Consider the following 17,741-nt stretch of genomic DNA (forward strand, 5'->3'; position numbering starts at 1 on the left):
AAATAAAGGTATAGTCGAATTAGTTAATAAGTGGTAATTGATAAGAGTTTCTCATCCGGGTTAATCAGGGTGAGTTTTTCTCTGTTTTGATTGAAGAATACGCTCTCACTCTGGTTACACCCTTTGGGTGGTTACAGACCGAGAGACAGTAAGTCTGAACTGTAAGATGTTTTAAATCCAGTTCAGACTGGGATTAACCCATGATTTAGCTGAATTTGATCTTATCCAGAATATAGTTTAAGTTTATCAAGTCTAACAATAACCTTACATAATGTTCTAAACTAGGACTTTAATAGATAAATAGCTAAATTAGCTGACCCAAATTATAAGTTGAAAATAGGAATTTAAAGTAAATATATTAACAGTTGCTTTGGTAGATAGGAACCAATAGATAACTATTTCAAGGAGAAGGTTAGTGTGTGACCTCCAGTGGAAGCCAGGTCACAGGATGTGGACAGAGAGGGGGAGAAAAACACGCCGGCCAAATAGGAGTGACAGAAGGGAGAGATCATATGACCAACCAATACCAGCACAGCAGTGAAGGATGACACTAGATGGAGGAGGAACCATACCGGAAGACAGACGCCCCCAAAGGAAATGTAGTTTAAAAGGACACGCAAAAGATAAGGGAGGGGTCGGTTTGCAGGGGTCTTCTTTTGACCTGCTACATATTTTGCTGTGAGGGAGAGACCACTGGAAAATCCACCTCAGAGATCTCTGAATGGGTAATATAAATACTTGATCTGTCTTTGTACTGAATATGCTAAATCCTCTATATAAAATAATGTTCTAAATATCAGAATTGCTTGTTGTATTGATTTTTCATATATCTGGAATGATTGGACACACTGGAAAGGTATTAACATATGTCACACCTTCTGATTGGAGTGAGCTGTTTTTAATTAGGTTGAACGAGGTACAGAGAAATCCTTTCCATCAAATGGTGACCCCGACGTGATTATGATCCATATTTTGAAAAAGCAAGCATTCTGATCAAGCATTTCAGGAAAACAGTGGCTTAACATCCCGGGAAAATATCAATATAGGGTTTACGGATTACCTTTTTCATAAAAATATCTGCATTGGCTATTCTAAATTATTGTTACACTAACTGGATTCCACAAATGCTGTAATTTATCAATCAAATTTAGGAACCTGTACAAAGCTGGTCAGACACGTGTTTTGATATTTTGGAAAGATTTGTAAAGTGACCGAGCGCGTGTGAGGGTCGTAATTAACCCCAAGACCATTGCCCATGACCGAGTACGTGTGAGAGAAGTGATTAATCTCAAGACCATTGTCAGACCGAATGCATGTGAGGCGAATAGTACATTATTATTATGATAATACTAATTTTCCAAGACCATAGCAAAATGTGTTATTTATACAGAACCGGCGTGTTCTGGGGGAGTCCGTTTTGTACAGAGAGCATTAAGGCTCAGGTTTTTGCGTTTTATTGTAATATATTTCTGAAGGTTTTGCTATATTATGAATTGTGAAAAATCAGCTATAGAGAAGATCATAAAAGATTATTTATAATGGGGAAGAAATAACACAGAATTGTCTAATAATAGTAATATCGATATCCATATTTTGAGTTGAATTTTAGATTCTTCCAATTTATGTTGCTATGTAAATTAGACACAAAGGTTTATGCTATAAATTCAAACAACAAGGTGAATTTAATGCAAGATTAGGTCACGTTGGGTTAGTATTCCTTTGTATTTTTGTGTTATACTGCTTTATGATCCATAACTTTGCTGTAAGTTTGAGAAGAAGAGAATGAATGTAAATGATTTTTAAATTCACTGTGCAGGGACGCCTGTCACAGTGGAACGGTAATATGTAAGAGTATAGTATATAAATAGAATCAACAGTATTTTGACGCTTATGAAAAAACTGTTTGTGGAAAAATACACCACAAGTTGATGCGCGCAGCTTCTAACCAAGGGTCCGGGTGCAGCCAAATGGCCGCGGTGAGTGGGCTCTGGCGTCCATACAGGAGAAACCTGTGAGTCTGTCTGGCGGAGTTGGGCTGCAGAGCGGAGCACCATAGATAGCCTATGAGTTATTTTGCCATCAAATTGGCGTAAGGTCGCGCGACAGTTCAAAATAATAGCGTATGCTTTTAACGTTAGATTTATTTAGAAATATAAATGGATCTTTTAAGAGAGTGGTGGATTCGTTAGAGGGTAAAGATATGGAATGGGATTAATGGCCTATGGCCTATGGATTATGCGAATAGATATAATAGGCGTCACATAATATGTCCTCCCAACTAGTAGACATGATGTATGCGTGAGACGGGGTAGATTATATAAGCATGACCGGCTCTTTACGCATTCAAATAAATATAGCTCAGTTGGTAGAGCGGCCGTGCGGTTCCATCCCCGTGTGAGGAGCCAAGAATTTGCAGTAGCCTAATGGAACAATGTCTGTATGTAGTAAACGATTGACTGTTAAATCAAAACAGACATCGACAACCTTTATTTAGTTTTTGTCTGTCCGTCAGTCTGTCTGTCTGTCTGTTTGGTTGTCTTTTATCTGTGGGTCGCTCGTAGTGCAAACTTCACATGTCGTTGGGCAGAGAATGTGTGTGTTTGTGTGTATGCGCGAAAGGGGAGAGCATGAGGGGGTGTGTGTGTGTTTGTGTGTGAGCCATGTTAGAGAAGGAAGCGGAGTTTCCGGCTGTTTCCAGCGGAGGGAGAGGATTGCTGACGCCGCGGAACCCCGAGAGACGGGTCCGGCTCGAGGGGGGCTAAGCAGCTGTACAACAGGTAGACGTGGTTTTCTTTCAGGGCTGGTACAGTACGGGCCAAGGAGGGTCTGACAGCGAGCAGAGCACCAGACGCGACTTGCACCGGGCGGTGGCGAGCCAGCAGCTACCAGAATGAATAGGAGGGTGTTTCACGCTACTTTTGTCTGTTAAAATGAAGTTGGTAATGTACAGTTTGATCCAAGGGGGATCAAACCCTTTCAGAGGAACTTGTAACACCAAACTGTCTGTTTTGCTGCAGCTCGCAGTGCTGTTTAGTCCAGGACCTTGCTTCCTGGATCTGTTGAGAGGTGGAGGGGGGCTGCTCCGTGAAGCTCCAGTGGGGGAGCTCTGTTCTGTTCAAGGTCTATATGATAAGTGACCTGGGCATGCGCAAAGACTGGGCGTGTCTAAAAACACACCATGTCCAAGAATGTTGTCCCTTGAGAAGGTCAAAGAGGGCAGCCCTTTCCTAAGGGTGGGGCTGCACGAGTGGGGTAGGCTCTTGAGCAAGGCATTACATCAGGGCAGCGTTGCTGTAAGTGGCTGATATGTAGGCTATAAGTTCCATGTTTGAGTTGATTTGAGTGTGATAATTTGAGATAGATAGGATTTTATGTTACTGCATGAGTGATGGGTAGATGCCGGTAGTAAAATTTGATGTTGTGAATGCATTTAGTGGTGTAAGGAGACAGATAGGATTTAAGTGGGTTGGTATGAGTGATGAAGTTTGTGTAATGTGGGATTTTATGTGGATTGGGAATACAATGCTGATAGTATGGGGCGTGAACGTTCATTGTTTCTATGGAGAATGAAAGCATTGATTATAATATTTAGATTGGCGAAATGGTGCTGTGTTTTGTCGGTGTGGCTGTGATATGGGAAGTGATGTCTGTTACTCGTTTGAGGTGTCAATTGATCTAATGATTATTGATAGTTGTTTGATTAATTTTGTTTGATTAATTTAGACCAAAGGGGGGTCCCCATACATTGTGGAATGCATGGTGAATGAATGCGTAGAATATAGAATGGACCCAGATGGAGGGTTAAATCTCAGCAAAACACACTGACGAAGTGTCAGATATAATGAGTTATGAAAAATAGATTGGACTGGGAAATTACAGCAGTGGGGAACACTGAATACTGTACATTATATAGTAATACGTACTGAATAGAAAGTTTGCAGTGACACATAAAATAACAATAGTTATATGATGAGTTTGTTTAGTTGACAACTTTGCATAAATGAAGGGTTTGATGATTAACTTGAAAATTCTCTCTGTCGTCCCTATAGAAGAACTAGCTCAGACCCAGGTAAGATACACCATCATTTTTCCGTTTGAGAAAAGCTACACATAGTTAAATTTACACTTAAAGTACGCTGGAGATGTTTTCAAAAGTATCTATAAATAAGTCAATGGCCTCCTCTGAGGACGAGATTATACTTGAGTTTGCATTTAGAGTATTGTTGTTTTGCCTCAGTCTGGGGACTGACCCACCCCAATAAGCTAGCTCTTAAAGCAGTTGTTTTTTTTGGGAATTCATCCAACCCACTCAAGACATGTACACGAAATCTGTAAACTTGAAAGGCAGACTCAAGGAGCCATCTTGTTTATGAGGTGCATTGCAATCAAATTATAAAAGTAAACAATTGAATATGTACTCACAGAGTATCTCAAACATTATCTGCCGTACGTGCGTATTTGTTGTACTAATAAAAATAGAAGAAATTATTTTGTCTAAAATACAGGCACATTGTGAAATCAAATGTTTGCAGCACAGGTCCAATCTTGAGTATGTGGGTTTCATTTTTGCATAGCGCGATCGAAGCAAATAGTCTTATGCACTTATTTGGGTGCAAATTGGGACAAGGGGGCAACCATTATTATGACGAATTTGGAAATGAATACATGCACTAATGGGGTTAAGTTGTGTTTGTGCTGAGGTTTAATGTTGTCTAAGTGGGTTCCAGGAAAAATATGGGAACAGTTATGCTACTAAATGAACTGAATGTTGTCGTTAGGGGGGTTTCAACTGGGGGTTATGTTAGATTCAATAAGGAGCAAAGATGAAGAGCCAAGTTGAAGAATATGTTTAAGATAACTCAAATCACAGTGCTATAATATGCTATGTTTCAGGAGAAGAAATTGGACCGTCCGGTGCCGCATTGGGACGAAATAATGGAGTAAAAAGTTCACACCTATAGAATAGGTGTGAAAGGGGGATTGATAGATTTCTCTCCCCAATCTCTATTTTTTGATCAAACATTTCCTCCATAGGCCCAGTTTGGACTCAACAGAAGGTGGATACTTCAGCATGGCGGCCCTGCATGCTGATATGAAAATATGCAATTACAGAGATGATCATGTCATTTGTTAATTCAAATATATCTTTAATTATGTTTAAATGTTCTGTTCTAGGTCATAGGAGGAGCGGCTGAGTTTGTGTAATGATGAACTTTCTTCATTTCCATTAGGAGACGTGCTGGCCTTGGGGATTAACCAGTAGAGGGTTTAGTGGAAATTGAACAATGTTTTGTGTGTGACAAGCTGTTGTTTTAAGCCTTGTTTAAGGAAGGTCTGGAGAACATTACACAGGGTCTCGGATGGCCGGGTGGATAAGCTGCACAAGGACGGTCATTTAGGATATGGTCGGGGCAGAGGTCACGGAGATCAGCCGACAAAAGGACATTTTAATGTCTCTGCTCAGTCACTTAGTCACTTTGGGATAGGGACTGGAAAACAACACAGAGTTTATGGCTTTCTCTAAGACAAATGGCTGCAGAACATCAACAGGGGGGGGAGGCACATTCCACAAAGCACCACAGGATGCAAAGTTTTAGTGAGAAGGATCATAACATTGTATTCATATATATCCTACTGATTGACTGAGTGGGTTTTGATATCTGATATGAAATAAAGTTTAGACTATACATTCGATGTGCTAACCTTTTTCCCCCAGAAATGAGGACAGGCTCAAGGACACAGCCCATGTGAGGAGAGGTTCCGGGTTCGAATCTCAGACGGCCCGGCGTTGGTCCTAGAGGAATATTAGATGCTCAGCAGAATATAGAGTGTGTCTAGAACAGTAATGGAATGGGGTCAGATGTTGTATTTTGGTGTGTTGAATAAACTTCAATTTGCATTACTTGCTATACAATAAGGGAGCTACAGTATATAATAACTAGATAAATATTAGCCTATTATATTATTGTAATTATAGAATGGGAAATAAAGGTATAGTCGAATTAGTTAATAAGTGGTAATTGATAAGAGTTTCTCATCCGGGTTAATCAGGGTGAGTTTTTCTCTGTTTTGATTGAAGAATACGCTCTCACTCTGGTTACACCCTTTGGGTGGTTACAGACCGAGAGACAGTAAGTCTGAACTGTAAGATGTTTTAAATCCAGTTCAGACTGGGATTAACCCATGATTTAGCTGAATTTGATCTTATCCAGAATATAGTTTAAGTTTATCAAGTCTAACAATAACCTTACATAATGTTCTAAACTAGGACTTTAATAGATAAATAGCTAAATTAGCTGACCCAAATTATAAGTTGAAAATAGGAATTTAAAGTAAATATATTAACAGTTGCTTTGGTAGATAGGAACCAATAGATAACTATTTCAAGGAGAAGGTTAGTGTGTGACCTCCAGTGGAAGCCAGGTCACAGGATGTGGACAGAGAGGGGGAGAAAAACACGCCGGCCAAATAGGAGTGACAGAAGGGAGAGATCATATGACCAACCAATACCAGCACAGCAGTGAAGGATGACACTAGATGGAGGAGGAACCATACCGGAAGACAGACGCCCCCAAAGGAAATGTAGTTTAAAAGGACACGCAAAAGATAAGGGAGGGGTCGGTTTGCAGGGGTCTTCTTTTGACCTGCTACATATTTTGCTGTGAGGGAGAGACCACTGGAAAATCCACCTCAGAGATCTCTGAATGGGTAATATAAATACTTGATCTGTCTTTGTACTGAATATGCTAAATCCTCTATATAAAATAATGTTCTAAATATCAGAATTGCTTGTTGTATTGATTTTTCATATATCTGGAATGATTGGACACACTGGAAAGGTATTAACATATGTCACACCTTCTGATTGGAGTGAGCTGTTTTTAATTAGGTTGAACGAGGTACAGAGAAATCCTTTCCATCAGTCTCTTCGATTGTCCGCTGGCGTGGACCGGGGTGCGTGCTGGAACTGGGCCCAGGCAGGGAATCAAAGTGTTGAGGACGCCCAACAGCGCTGCGGCTGCGGCCACGCCGGCCACCGCCTCTCTTCATCTGCTACTGCTAAATAGATTACTGCTAAATGGGTGACTATACTATAAATACTAAACGTGATTTAGCGGGTTCCTTTTATCAGTTTGACTTGAAACAATGTCACAGGCTGGGAAAGGGTCTGATCTAATGTAAACAACCAAAACATGAAAGTACGTCCGAGTACGTCCTTGGCACAGAACGCCATTGTTAAAAGTACGTCCGGGTACGTCCTTGGCAGAGAATGAGTTAATAAACTAGATTGATTCTGTTATTTTTCTATATATTTTTTTGGTAGTGCTATTTTACATTGAGGTCAATGGAAAGAGGCTTGTGTTTCGACCCCTAAAAGGGGGCGGGAACATGTGCCGCCAGCAGCTGTTGATCTGGTGTAGAAGAGCCCGGGTATTAGTTTTTAAGCAATCCCTACTGTCCGCAAACGTGAAGGGAAAGAGACAGAGGCTGACGTTAGTAACAAACATTGGGCTATTATGCAACCAAGCGTCAGATCATATCAAACAAACATTTAACGTTAAGGTTATTTACCTTTGCTGTCACGACAATGTTTGATGATGATGTCGTTGGTGGCACAAAACTAAAAATGTCACAGACCTTGCCACAGATGAAATATGTAATAGGACTCAAGGAATTTGAAAGCCTTCAGCTCCTGAGATGTGTATGCCAATGTCCGGTATGTTATACCTGGCAATATAATGAGTTATCTTTACTCACGGTGGCTGTCTTTTTTTTTTTTATATCTATATTAAAACGTGGTGATCTGTAACCTCACGTTATATAATAGTGCCCAAGAGAGGTAGTGCTGTATCTTGTCAAGCCAAGGTGGCTTGGCTTGGCATGCTAGCTGAGCAGTGGCGAACCGTGCCTATCAGAACCGGGCCTTCTATGCGGTACCATCCCCCCGCCACCCACACACACACACACACACACACACACACAATATATAGCCTACTGTACGTGCAAGTGTGAGGTCTCTGTGAGTCTTTTTACGCATTGGTGAGGGCGGACTATTAGGGCGGACTATTATGAGTTGTCTCCCACAGCCAGGTTCTTTAGGTTGCTGTATCGTTACACTCTGTCAGTAACACAACAACAGTTTAACAATTAGCTCAATACACAGGAAATACTCCGAAATTACAAGCACAACGAACTCTAAAACCCACGGACAGGTCCAAAACTCCCCCTGCCCACCAACATCAGCTGCCTCAGCCGCCAGCGCCACCAGCAATAAAAAAAAAAATGTTTTAACTTACCAATGACGTTCACTTGATGACAAAACCCATTGTCTTGAAAAGCAACCCCACATGGAAAGAATCTATATGTACCCTATATGTTTTAATATAGGGCCACATATAGTTTTCCCATATATGGTGCATACATAAAATTGGCCGATTTCCTATATTATATGTACATATATGTACCTATATGTATGTATAGGTACATATATGTACATATAATATAGGAAATCGGCCAATTTTATGTATGCACCATATATGGGAAACCTATATGTACATATATGTACATCTTAAATAAAAAATTTAGCAGCCCACACGGGATTCGAACCCCGTTCTCCAAGGTGCAAGCCACTGCGCTCTACGTGCTGAGCTATACATTTTCTTATACTAACCAGAGAGCCGGGCACATTATATACTCTCTCGCACACAACGTAGACTATACACAATTGTCAGCGATCTGATGCGTACGAGTCATATTATGTAACAGACTAAAATTATGTTGTGTGTGTGTGCATCTATAGTCTGTAGGCTGTACGTGTGTTACAATAACATAGTGTGCCCAGAGCACCTCGTTCCGCACTTGGTGCAGACCGGTGCAGACTTGCTTTGGTCTAGTCAGTCACAGCTAGTAAGTACTTGCGCATGCGCGTTGCTGCAGGAACTGAATTCATTATTTTATAGTATTGCGCTAAACTATTAACCATAGTTGTGTCCTGGAAGCTTTTTGCTGGCACCACATAGCCTATAGTCCCATATTTATGATATTTCATGTGACATAAAATGCGTTGAAATGTAGTTTTCGTGTAGACCAGATTTCAACTCTCAGTTACACAATAAAAGACAATAAAATGCCAATTCACACACTATCAATATTGTCTCTATTCCAAACTACAACAAATGTTTTAACAATATGATGAACCAAATTGTGTTTTTTTACACGTTTACGTTGTAACCGCATTTTAGCCGGTTGAAAAGAGGGTGAAATAATAATAATAATAATAATGATTGGATTTATATAGCGCCTTTCCAAGGCTCAAAGCGCTTACACAGAATCATTATTCGTTCACACCATTCGTACCGGTGGTTCATTAGGAATTAGGTCTTAGACGTTCAAACCCAATATCACCCAGATTTAAACTAAAAATCAACGTTGAAAAAACGTTTTGTGCTCGCTGGGTATATATGGATTATGACACAGTGTATACAAACAGATTTGTAAATGACCTATATAGGAGGCATATACCTTGTATTGTGTACATATATGGCCTATATGTGGATATAAAGAAGTGAGACCTATATGACCTGTATTATGAACATATAGGGCCTTTATGTGTATAAAGAAGCTATATAGGAGACATATATGCCCTGTATGTGCACATATAGTACCTATATGTGGATATAAAGAAGCTATAGGAGACCTATATGCCCGGTATATGCACTTATATGCACCTGAATCTGGCCTATATGCAACCTATATGCGGCATAAATGTGGCCTATATGCGCATATATGCACCTAAATCTGGCCTATATGCAACCTATATGCGGCATATATATGGCCTATATGCGCATATATGCACCTAAATCTGGCCTATATGCAACCTATATGCGGCATATATATGGCCTATATGCGCATATATGCACCTAAATCTGGCCTATATGCAACCTATATGCGGCATATATATGGCCTATATGCGCATATATGCACCTAAATCTGGCCTATATGCAACCTATATGCGGCATATATATGGCCTATATGCTCATATATGCTGCATATAGGTTGCATATAGGTTGCATATAGTTGCATATGTTCATATAGATTCTTTCCAGCCCTCCAAGCTAGCCTGGAAATGGCGAAAATATAGCTTGACAGCTCCAGATTAAATCCTTTGAAAACTACCGTTGCGCGTCCATTTCCTCATGACAAGCCCATGTCAGAACCACATCATCATAAACTCCTCCCTCCTTGTTGTCCGTCTCATCTCCTGGTTGGCTTGGATTCGCGAATCCCTCGAAATATCCCACCCACAACTCAACTAATTGTGATTGGCTAACACCACAACTCAATGAAATTGAGACACCTGTTATCAGAATTGTCATCCTCATGCAGAGCCAGATTAACACCCCCAGGGGCCCCTGGGCACTGAAGCTCCCAGGGGCCCCCCTACCCAACGTCCAGATGTTTGGATGTTTTTTCGCCATATTTAGAGGAATTTCTCATTTTAAATTAACATTAGTATTATACTGTTGTGTCATTATTCAGTTTCTGGGATTCAGTTTCTCACTCACTCATAGGCGATTCTAGGCTTTGCAAACAGGTAGCACCAGCAGGAAAAAAATATTAGTCTGACTGGGGGGTTTCTAGGGGGGGCCGTTGCCCCCCCTGGACAAAGAAATTTTGTACATTTTAAAGTAAAATGCATGAATCTGATGCACTCTGAGAGCAAAAGGAAGAGGCTAATCTTCACATTAATATCCTCTTCACTGTGCTGTGACTTTACAATGATGAAAAAATAATTGACATTACATTTCCAATACAAAACAGCAGAGGGTGCCGCAGCACCACAAGCACCCCCACTTCCCGCGCCCCTGGTCACCACTTGCCCACAGGCATCCAATGAGACTAAATCATCAGACTTAATCTTCTTGGAAACACATTTTATTTTGTCCTGATTGGTCTAAGATTTGTGTCATAGTTCTGTGGAGCCCAACATGAGCCCGACCAAAATATATATATATATATATATATATATATATATATATATATATATATATATATATTTATTTATTTATTTATTTATTTATTTATTTATTTTTTATTTTGGAAGGCCCCTTCACCCCAAGGGCCCCGGGGCACCTGCCCCGGTTGCCCTATGGTTAATCCGGCCTTGTCCTCATGTCATGACTAGAGTCGGTCTTCGCGAAGGGTTGCTGTCAATCAATACCATTTGCCGGTGGAGGCTGGTCCAAATATTTAACCCCATATTTGCTGAAACAAAGTGAGTCCAAGATCTGAACAACTTAGCGACAATATTACTGTTATTTCAGTTAATAAAAACTAATAAATAACAAATACAAATAATTTATTAGGGGGAAATTATTTTCTTTAAAAAAAAAATATTTATTTATTTTATTTTATTTATTTATTTATTTATTTGTTATTCTTGCGTATTCAGTGAATACCTAGAAGGCCCTGACAGTTTGCCACTGTAGCTGAGTGGTCAGCTACTGTAGCTCCCCAACCCAGCTGGTCCTCTAAAATCGACTGTAAACAGTGGAGCACATCACTTCCTATTTGTGCCGCGACTTTGGCAATACGACTAGTCACAACAACTACACCTCCAGTAATTTTCCACTGTTGTGAGACGAGTTGACGTCTTCTATGCAGTCGTGTTTTTTTTAACGCAGAAAAGGAAGTGACGGTGGCAGGAGAGGCGCTCTGTACAGGAAGCCGGGAAAAAAGGTAGGGCTGTCACAGATTGGCTTGGTGATGACTCATTGAATGACAAGAAAATGTCCAGTACATTGTATATTTAAATTAAAGCCCGCCCCCCCCCCCCCCTCCTGATTTCTTGGTTCTCTATCCATAGTATTCCCATGTCGTCACAAGCATGTTCCTACCAATATGGCGCTACAATATACACAGCTCATTGGCTGTTTGTGTCACTTGTTTGTAATCACGTGTTAATTGATTACAATGACCTGTTATTTTCCTACCAAGATGGAGATGGCCGTGTGGTGATGTAACAGAATACTATCAATAGATTCGCAAGCCACAAAAGCTGGCAAAGGAAACTATTACAGACATTAGAGATTACTGTAAGCTTCACACTTTCATTTGTAGGGTGGAGACTGTGGGGATGATGCGCCATGGGCGCACCTTTTTTGCGGTGTGTAACCAAACTCATGCCTAAATTCGGCACTGCACTCTGTTTGGTCCCCAGCAGCGCACCCGTCAACTTAGAAGTCGATTAGACGAACGGTTCTCGAGATCAAGCATGTTTTTGCATTGCCAGTAGGTGGTGCTATGAGGCACGTGTCTGAATCACACAGAATTTGGCACTGTACTACATCGAGTTCTCGGCAGTGCACTCCCCAAGTTTGAAGTCGATTGAATAAACAATTCTCGAGATAAAGGTCTCGCAAGAGGGTCTCGGGTTCAAAACCCAGTCCGTCCCAGGTCCTTTCTGTGTGAAGTTTGCATGTTCTCTCAGGGGTTGTGTGGGTTTTCTCCAGGTGCTCCGGTTTCCTCCCACCATCAGAGACATGTATGTTAGGGTTCATGCTCCTGTCAGTGCCCCTGACCAAGGTAATGTCCCCAAGATTGAAGGCGATCGGATGAACGGTTCCCGAGATAAACCGCTTTTTGTGTTGCCAGTAGGTGGCGTTATGACCATGCCCATGTCCAAAATTGGCCACGGCACTCCTTCGGGTAGTAGTAGGTGGTGCTGGCCAAATTTCAGAAAATATGGCACTACACTCTGTCAGGTCCCCCTAAGCAGACAACCCAAGTTTGGAGGTGATCGGTGGAATGGTGTGCGAGGTATGGCCATTTACATTCTAAAAAATTGCTGTAGCGCCCCCTATGGGCACAATTTCTTCTTTCTCTGTGGCAGTTTCATGCCCTTAAAAGTGTTTTGGCAAAGTTTGGTGATCGGAGCAACAGTGCGCCTTGCAACTCTGGACAGACGGACACACACACACACACACACACACACACACACACACACACACACACACACACAAACACACACACACACACACACACACACACACAAACACACACACACACACACACAGCTCCCCAATTATAGTAGTATGATGATTATTCTAGCCATTGATGGTGGTGCGTTAAAGTCAGGGTGGAAGGCCAAGTGTGATAATTTAGAAATAGTGTATATTTGACAATAGGGGAGAAAATATATAAGGAGGGACAATGTAGGCTACTTATTTACGTAGTTAATTGATTCATCATTTATGCATTGATATATTGCATACTGGATGCATGGATAAGTTCCAGCCCCCTGTGACCCTGAAACCCTGTAAAATGAATAATTAGTTGTTTCGTTATCTACTGTACAATTAGTGTACATGTTTTATACAGTACAATCACATATTGCTAGTCAACCATTTTCTATAAATCAGAACAAGACTGACCCAAATGTGATATTCAAATGCACTGATGATGAACTCCATTTTTACTATGAATTGTACTGTATATAAACATAAATACTGCTATTACATTTGAATATTTATTTGCTGATATTGAATTTACAGGTGTTATAGTCTGATTCATGAAATAATACTAGAGTACCTGTGGCGTTGCTGATTTCTCCCTCTGCACATGGTATACAGTCATAGCAGCAGACCGGCTTTCCTTTCTGGAGGACTTTACGGGTTCCTGGGGGACAGCTCTCACTGCACACTGACACAGGCACCTGCATGAACAAAAACGCAGTATGAGATACACTTTGATATGGTGTTGTCTAACAAGTCACCATTTTGAATTCTGATCAAATCGACATGAGGATACAATAATCCCATAATTGATCAATCAATGAATGATCATACGGTATTAACCTGTTCTAAGTTCTGTGCCCAAATTAAGGACTTGGTGTGCAGAGTTAGCTGTTTTTCTGCAGGTAAAGATGCGTCGTAAAGACCAACGGTGACAAACTCCACACTGCCATCTTCGTTCGGCTGCCAGTTTATGATTTCATACTTTGCTGCTGGGTCTCCACTCTCATCAAAGTAAACGTCCTCCCCCTCCTTTGTCTTGAACTGAACCTTTTTTATGTGCTGCAAAATCTAACCAGATATATATTACTTTAATTATCCCATACAATGCAAACCACCTCATATTTACTCTTCAGAATGATGGACATGCAGCAATTTATTAAACAATACTGTTAAAAATAAAAAAAGACAAAAATCTGTTCACGTGAAGCACATAATGTTGAACTATAATTCACCCTTCAGTGTTCAACTCACCGTGAATGGATCTGGCTGTAACTTATTGCCACATATTTCTTTACAGCCAAGAACACTATGTAGTGCGTGAGCCACAGCATACACTCCTTTATAGACATTGTTAAATAAGGGCATGTATGACATCATATCAGTGACAATGTTTTGCTGCCCAGACAGATCTTCAGACCCTGTACAGTATCTCTGATTCCCTCCTGAGCCCGTCGTCTGCTTGAACCTACAATCAAACACTGTCTCCCATAATTCTGTGAAGAATTCATTATCAATAGATGAATTGAATGACTTTAAATCCAACATGAACTCTCTCATGCCTGTGACATGGACCGTGGGGATAGTCAGCCCTATAGCACCATCCAGAATGTTGTGTCCATTCATAGTTGCAGTGGAGGCAGAAATGATCCAGCTCTCAGTGCCTACCCACTGGTGCCCAGTCAGGTTGTGGGGGGCCATCTCATGTATTAGTATTTTCATATCAGTGCCGGTGAGGAAAGCGACAATCACCTCAGAAGTGGAAGCTTTGATAATGTCAATTATTCCCTGTATTTTTTCTGGTGGATCTGTTCTAAAAAAGGATACAGAGTACTCTAGACAGATGCCCAGCTTTTGGGCCGTCTCTGTGAATATGGCCATGCCGTTATTGCCATAATCATTATTGCTTCTAATTGCCCCGACCCAAGTCCAGCCAAAGTGCTTTACCAACTGGGCCAGAGCTCTGCTCTGGTAGAAGTCGCTGGCTATTGTTCTGAGGAAGGATGGGTACCGGACTTTGTTACTGAGACAAGCACAGGTGGCCCAGGGGCTGATCTAGGGAGTATAAAGATGAGGATGCAAATTCGTACAAAACATACAAAAAACTCAGAGCACATTAGCAGTAATTCTCTTAAAACTGCCTTTACTGCAGAGCTTTCAGAGAAATTGCAGAATAATAATTACAGTAGTTAGTTTAGTATTAAAGATAAAATCAAACTAAATAAATAGATCAAACTGTGGCCAAGGTCCATTACAGTACATTATTATACATTAAGTGTAAACAAAAACACCCACCAATGGGATCTGAAAAGGTCCAATGACAGTGGATATAGCCATGGAAGGAGAGGAGGAGGACTCTCCTATAATGGCCAGCACTTGGGCCGGTCTGGTGCAGGGTGCCTTGGAGGTTGTGGATATATCCTCATTACCATTAGCCAAGGCCAGTGCCACCCTTATTCCCCTTGGAATGGAGGCACATGAATCATAGATCTTGTAGCCCAAAAAGATGCCAGGCAGCAAGGCTGTGCTGTTGTTAATCTCCTCAATGGCAAAGAGCATAGCTTGAGCAAACTGGAACAATCTGAAACGCAACCTTGATCCAGACATTTATAAATAGTTGGTGTTAGTGTATAGCAGGATGTCCTTGAAATGGATCAAAATGAAAAGTTAAAGTATATGAGCAAACATTTCTCATTTAGGGTTTACCCAGCTGTTCTAATCTTCTATCTTATGTCAAACAATGTGATTTACCTTGTGCACTGCAGTGGCAGTGATTTGTACATGTAGGTGTCATGGCTGTCTTTCCAGCTGCCGTGGAAACCGAAGATTCCACCCAAAATAATGTCCCCATTCTTAGACAGCTGTGGGATCTCCGGCTCCCCTATCTGCCAACACACTGGCTCCTCAGCGCCAGAGAGAGATGCCACCAGCAGCAGCTGCAGAAGGACCCAACCCTGCTCTGTCCACCTTTGGGTGGACATCATACTAAAAACTGTTTACACACCAAGAGCGATGCAAATATACAGCATGGAAATGCAATGCAAATTGTAACCCACCTGTCAATCACAGCAACAGATGTCTTCTCGTCAGAAGCAAATTTCTGAAAAATCAACCCTGGTCCTGAAAAACAACAACAAAAACACCACAATATATCGTTCAACGAAACTTTGCCATTGGTATGCACGGTTACATTGACTGATATCGGTTCAAAAAATATTGACGTGTGAATTAATCACTAAGAAAAAAACTTGTGAAGACCTTGAAAGAAACTGCAGGGCAGCAGGAGGTGCTCTCTAAAAGGAGCAGGGCAGAGCTTGCATCTGTATTTATAGATATTAAAACATCACACATAGTCATGTAAAGTGATGTTAGGGCTCCGCAGGGAGGACAAGACAGAGGAGGGAGGTGCAAAACTGGAAATTTACTGGCTGTATCTTATGAGTAGTAGCCTAGCTGTATCTTATGAGTAGTAGCCTATTCAGTCAGATAACATTGTGGTGTTTTTCCATTCGATATTTGAATGTCTGATTTGCAGCACTTTAAAAAATAATGGAGGATGAAGCAGCGCTAAGGCCTAGAACATTAGTTTAGTTTAGCTTAGTTTATTGCACATCAAAAAACAAGAATACATGATAGATTAAAAACAAAACATAGTATATAGTAAATATTGATTGGGAAGGGAAGACAATGAAAATAAATGCAGGAGGAACAATAAAAACCCATAAGGGCTTGTCAGGTTGCCCTCCTAATGCAAAACATTCAACATAAAGATAAAAAAAATGAAACAAGTGAGGTCTCCAGACCATATTTCAAGCAGAAGGCCACTCATGCATAATCCGATCATCCCCTGACGACAGTCAAGTTCTAGCATAACGTAGTCATTCAAAGCCCTAGCATGACGCCTGCTATGACGTCAAATATGACGTCAGATAATCCTCATATATATAGCAAGGGTTCTACGTCACCTCTCTCTCTCTCTGGCCGATCATAGCAGCAGCTAGCTCTCAGCAGTCCATTTCCCTTGAAGCCGTCCTCCGAAGCGTTGTTTTGCCCCACCCACCTCCCCAGTCCGCCACCAACGAGTCTTGACTCCTGATCCCCCACGGGGGGGGGGGGGGGGGATCTCCTAGCCCAGTGGTTCTCAACTGGTGTAGCCTCAGGACCCACTATTTTCCTTGTCATGAAGTCGCGACCCAAATTTCGGATTTTTTTTAAACCACTCAAATTTATTGCACAAAAAATAGCGCATTAATTTAATACACAATGCCTTCATGCACTGTTATGAACCTCAAATGAACAAAAAAGTGCAACAGAAGTGCAACTAGGGCTAAAAACCAATTGAAATAAGGCAGTCTTATTTGAACTGTATGGAATATGAAATAAAAGGCAGACTTATCTTGAATTACATGCCTATATGTTTTTAAACAAGTTAATAATAATAATAATAAAAATATAGCCGCAAGCGGCGATGCGGGGTCCAAGCTTCTGGTGACTTGGGGGTTATATGTCAGATAATATAGACACTGAATTGCACATTTAGTCAGAGTTGATATGTGCACAAGTGTACCAAGTTTGCAAGTAATATGTAGTAAGTAGCAGTGGTGGTGGTAAGCCATTTGGTGGCTGTCAAAGAGGCTTATTAAGCAATGGACTTTTTCTAGGCAAACTGTCATAATTTCAAATCCTAGCTTCCTGATAAGCTTAGATGTGTTAGCCATGAGTGGACAG

General features: G+C 41.0%; 1 protein-coding gene across 1 annotated transcript in view; it reads right to left on the reverse strand.

Moving 5' to 3' along the window:
• The window catches only part of LOC310795209 (extracellular calcium-sensing receptor-like), a gene marked incomplete at both ends in the record, with an annotated part of 46,654 nt that extends 31,082 nt beyond the window's left edge, over positions 1–15,572 (reverse strand). Inside the window, 4 exons of the mRNA XM_083657274.1 lie at positions 13,591–13,714; positions 13,857–14,084; positions 14,268–15,068; positions 15,309–15,572. Coding sequence (XP_083513400.1) covers positions 13,591–13,714; positions 13,857–14,084; positions 14,268–15,068; positions 15,309–15,572 — 1,417 coding nt within the window. The remainder of the gene's footprint in view (positions 1–13,590; positions 13,715–13,856; positions 14,085–14,267; positions 15,069–15,308) is intronic.
• Positions 15,573–17,741: the final 2,169 nt, after the last annotated feature.

This window comes from Poromitra crassiceps (assembly GCF_964638095.1).
Source record: "Poromitra crassiceps genome assembly, chromosome: 21".
NCBI classification, from domain to species: domain Eukaryota; kingdom Metazoa; phylum Chordata; class Actinopteri; order Beryciformes; family Melamphaidae; genus Poromitra; species Poromitra crassiceps.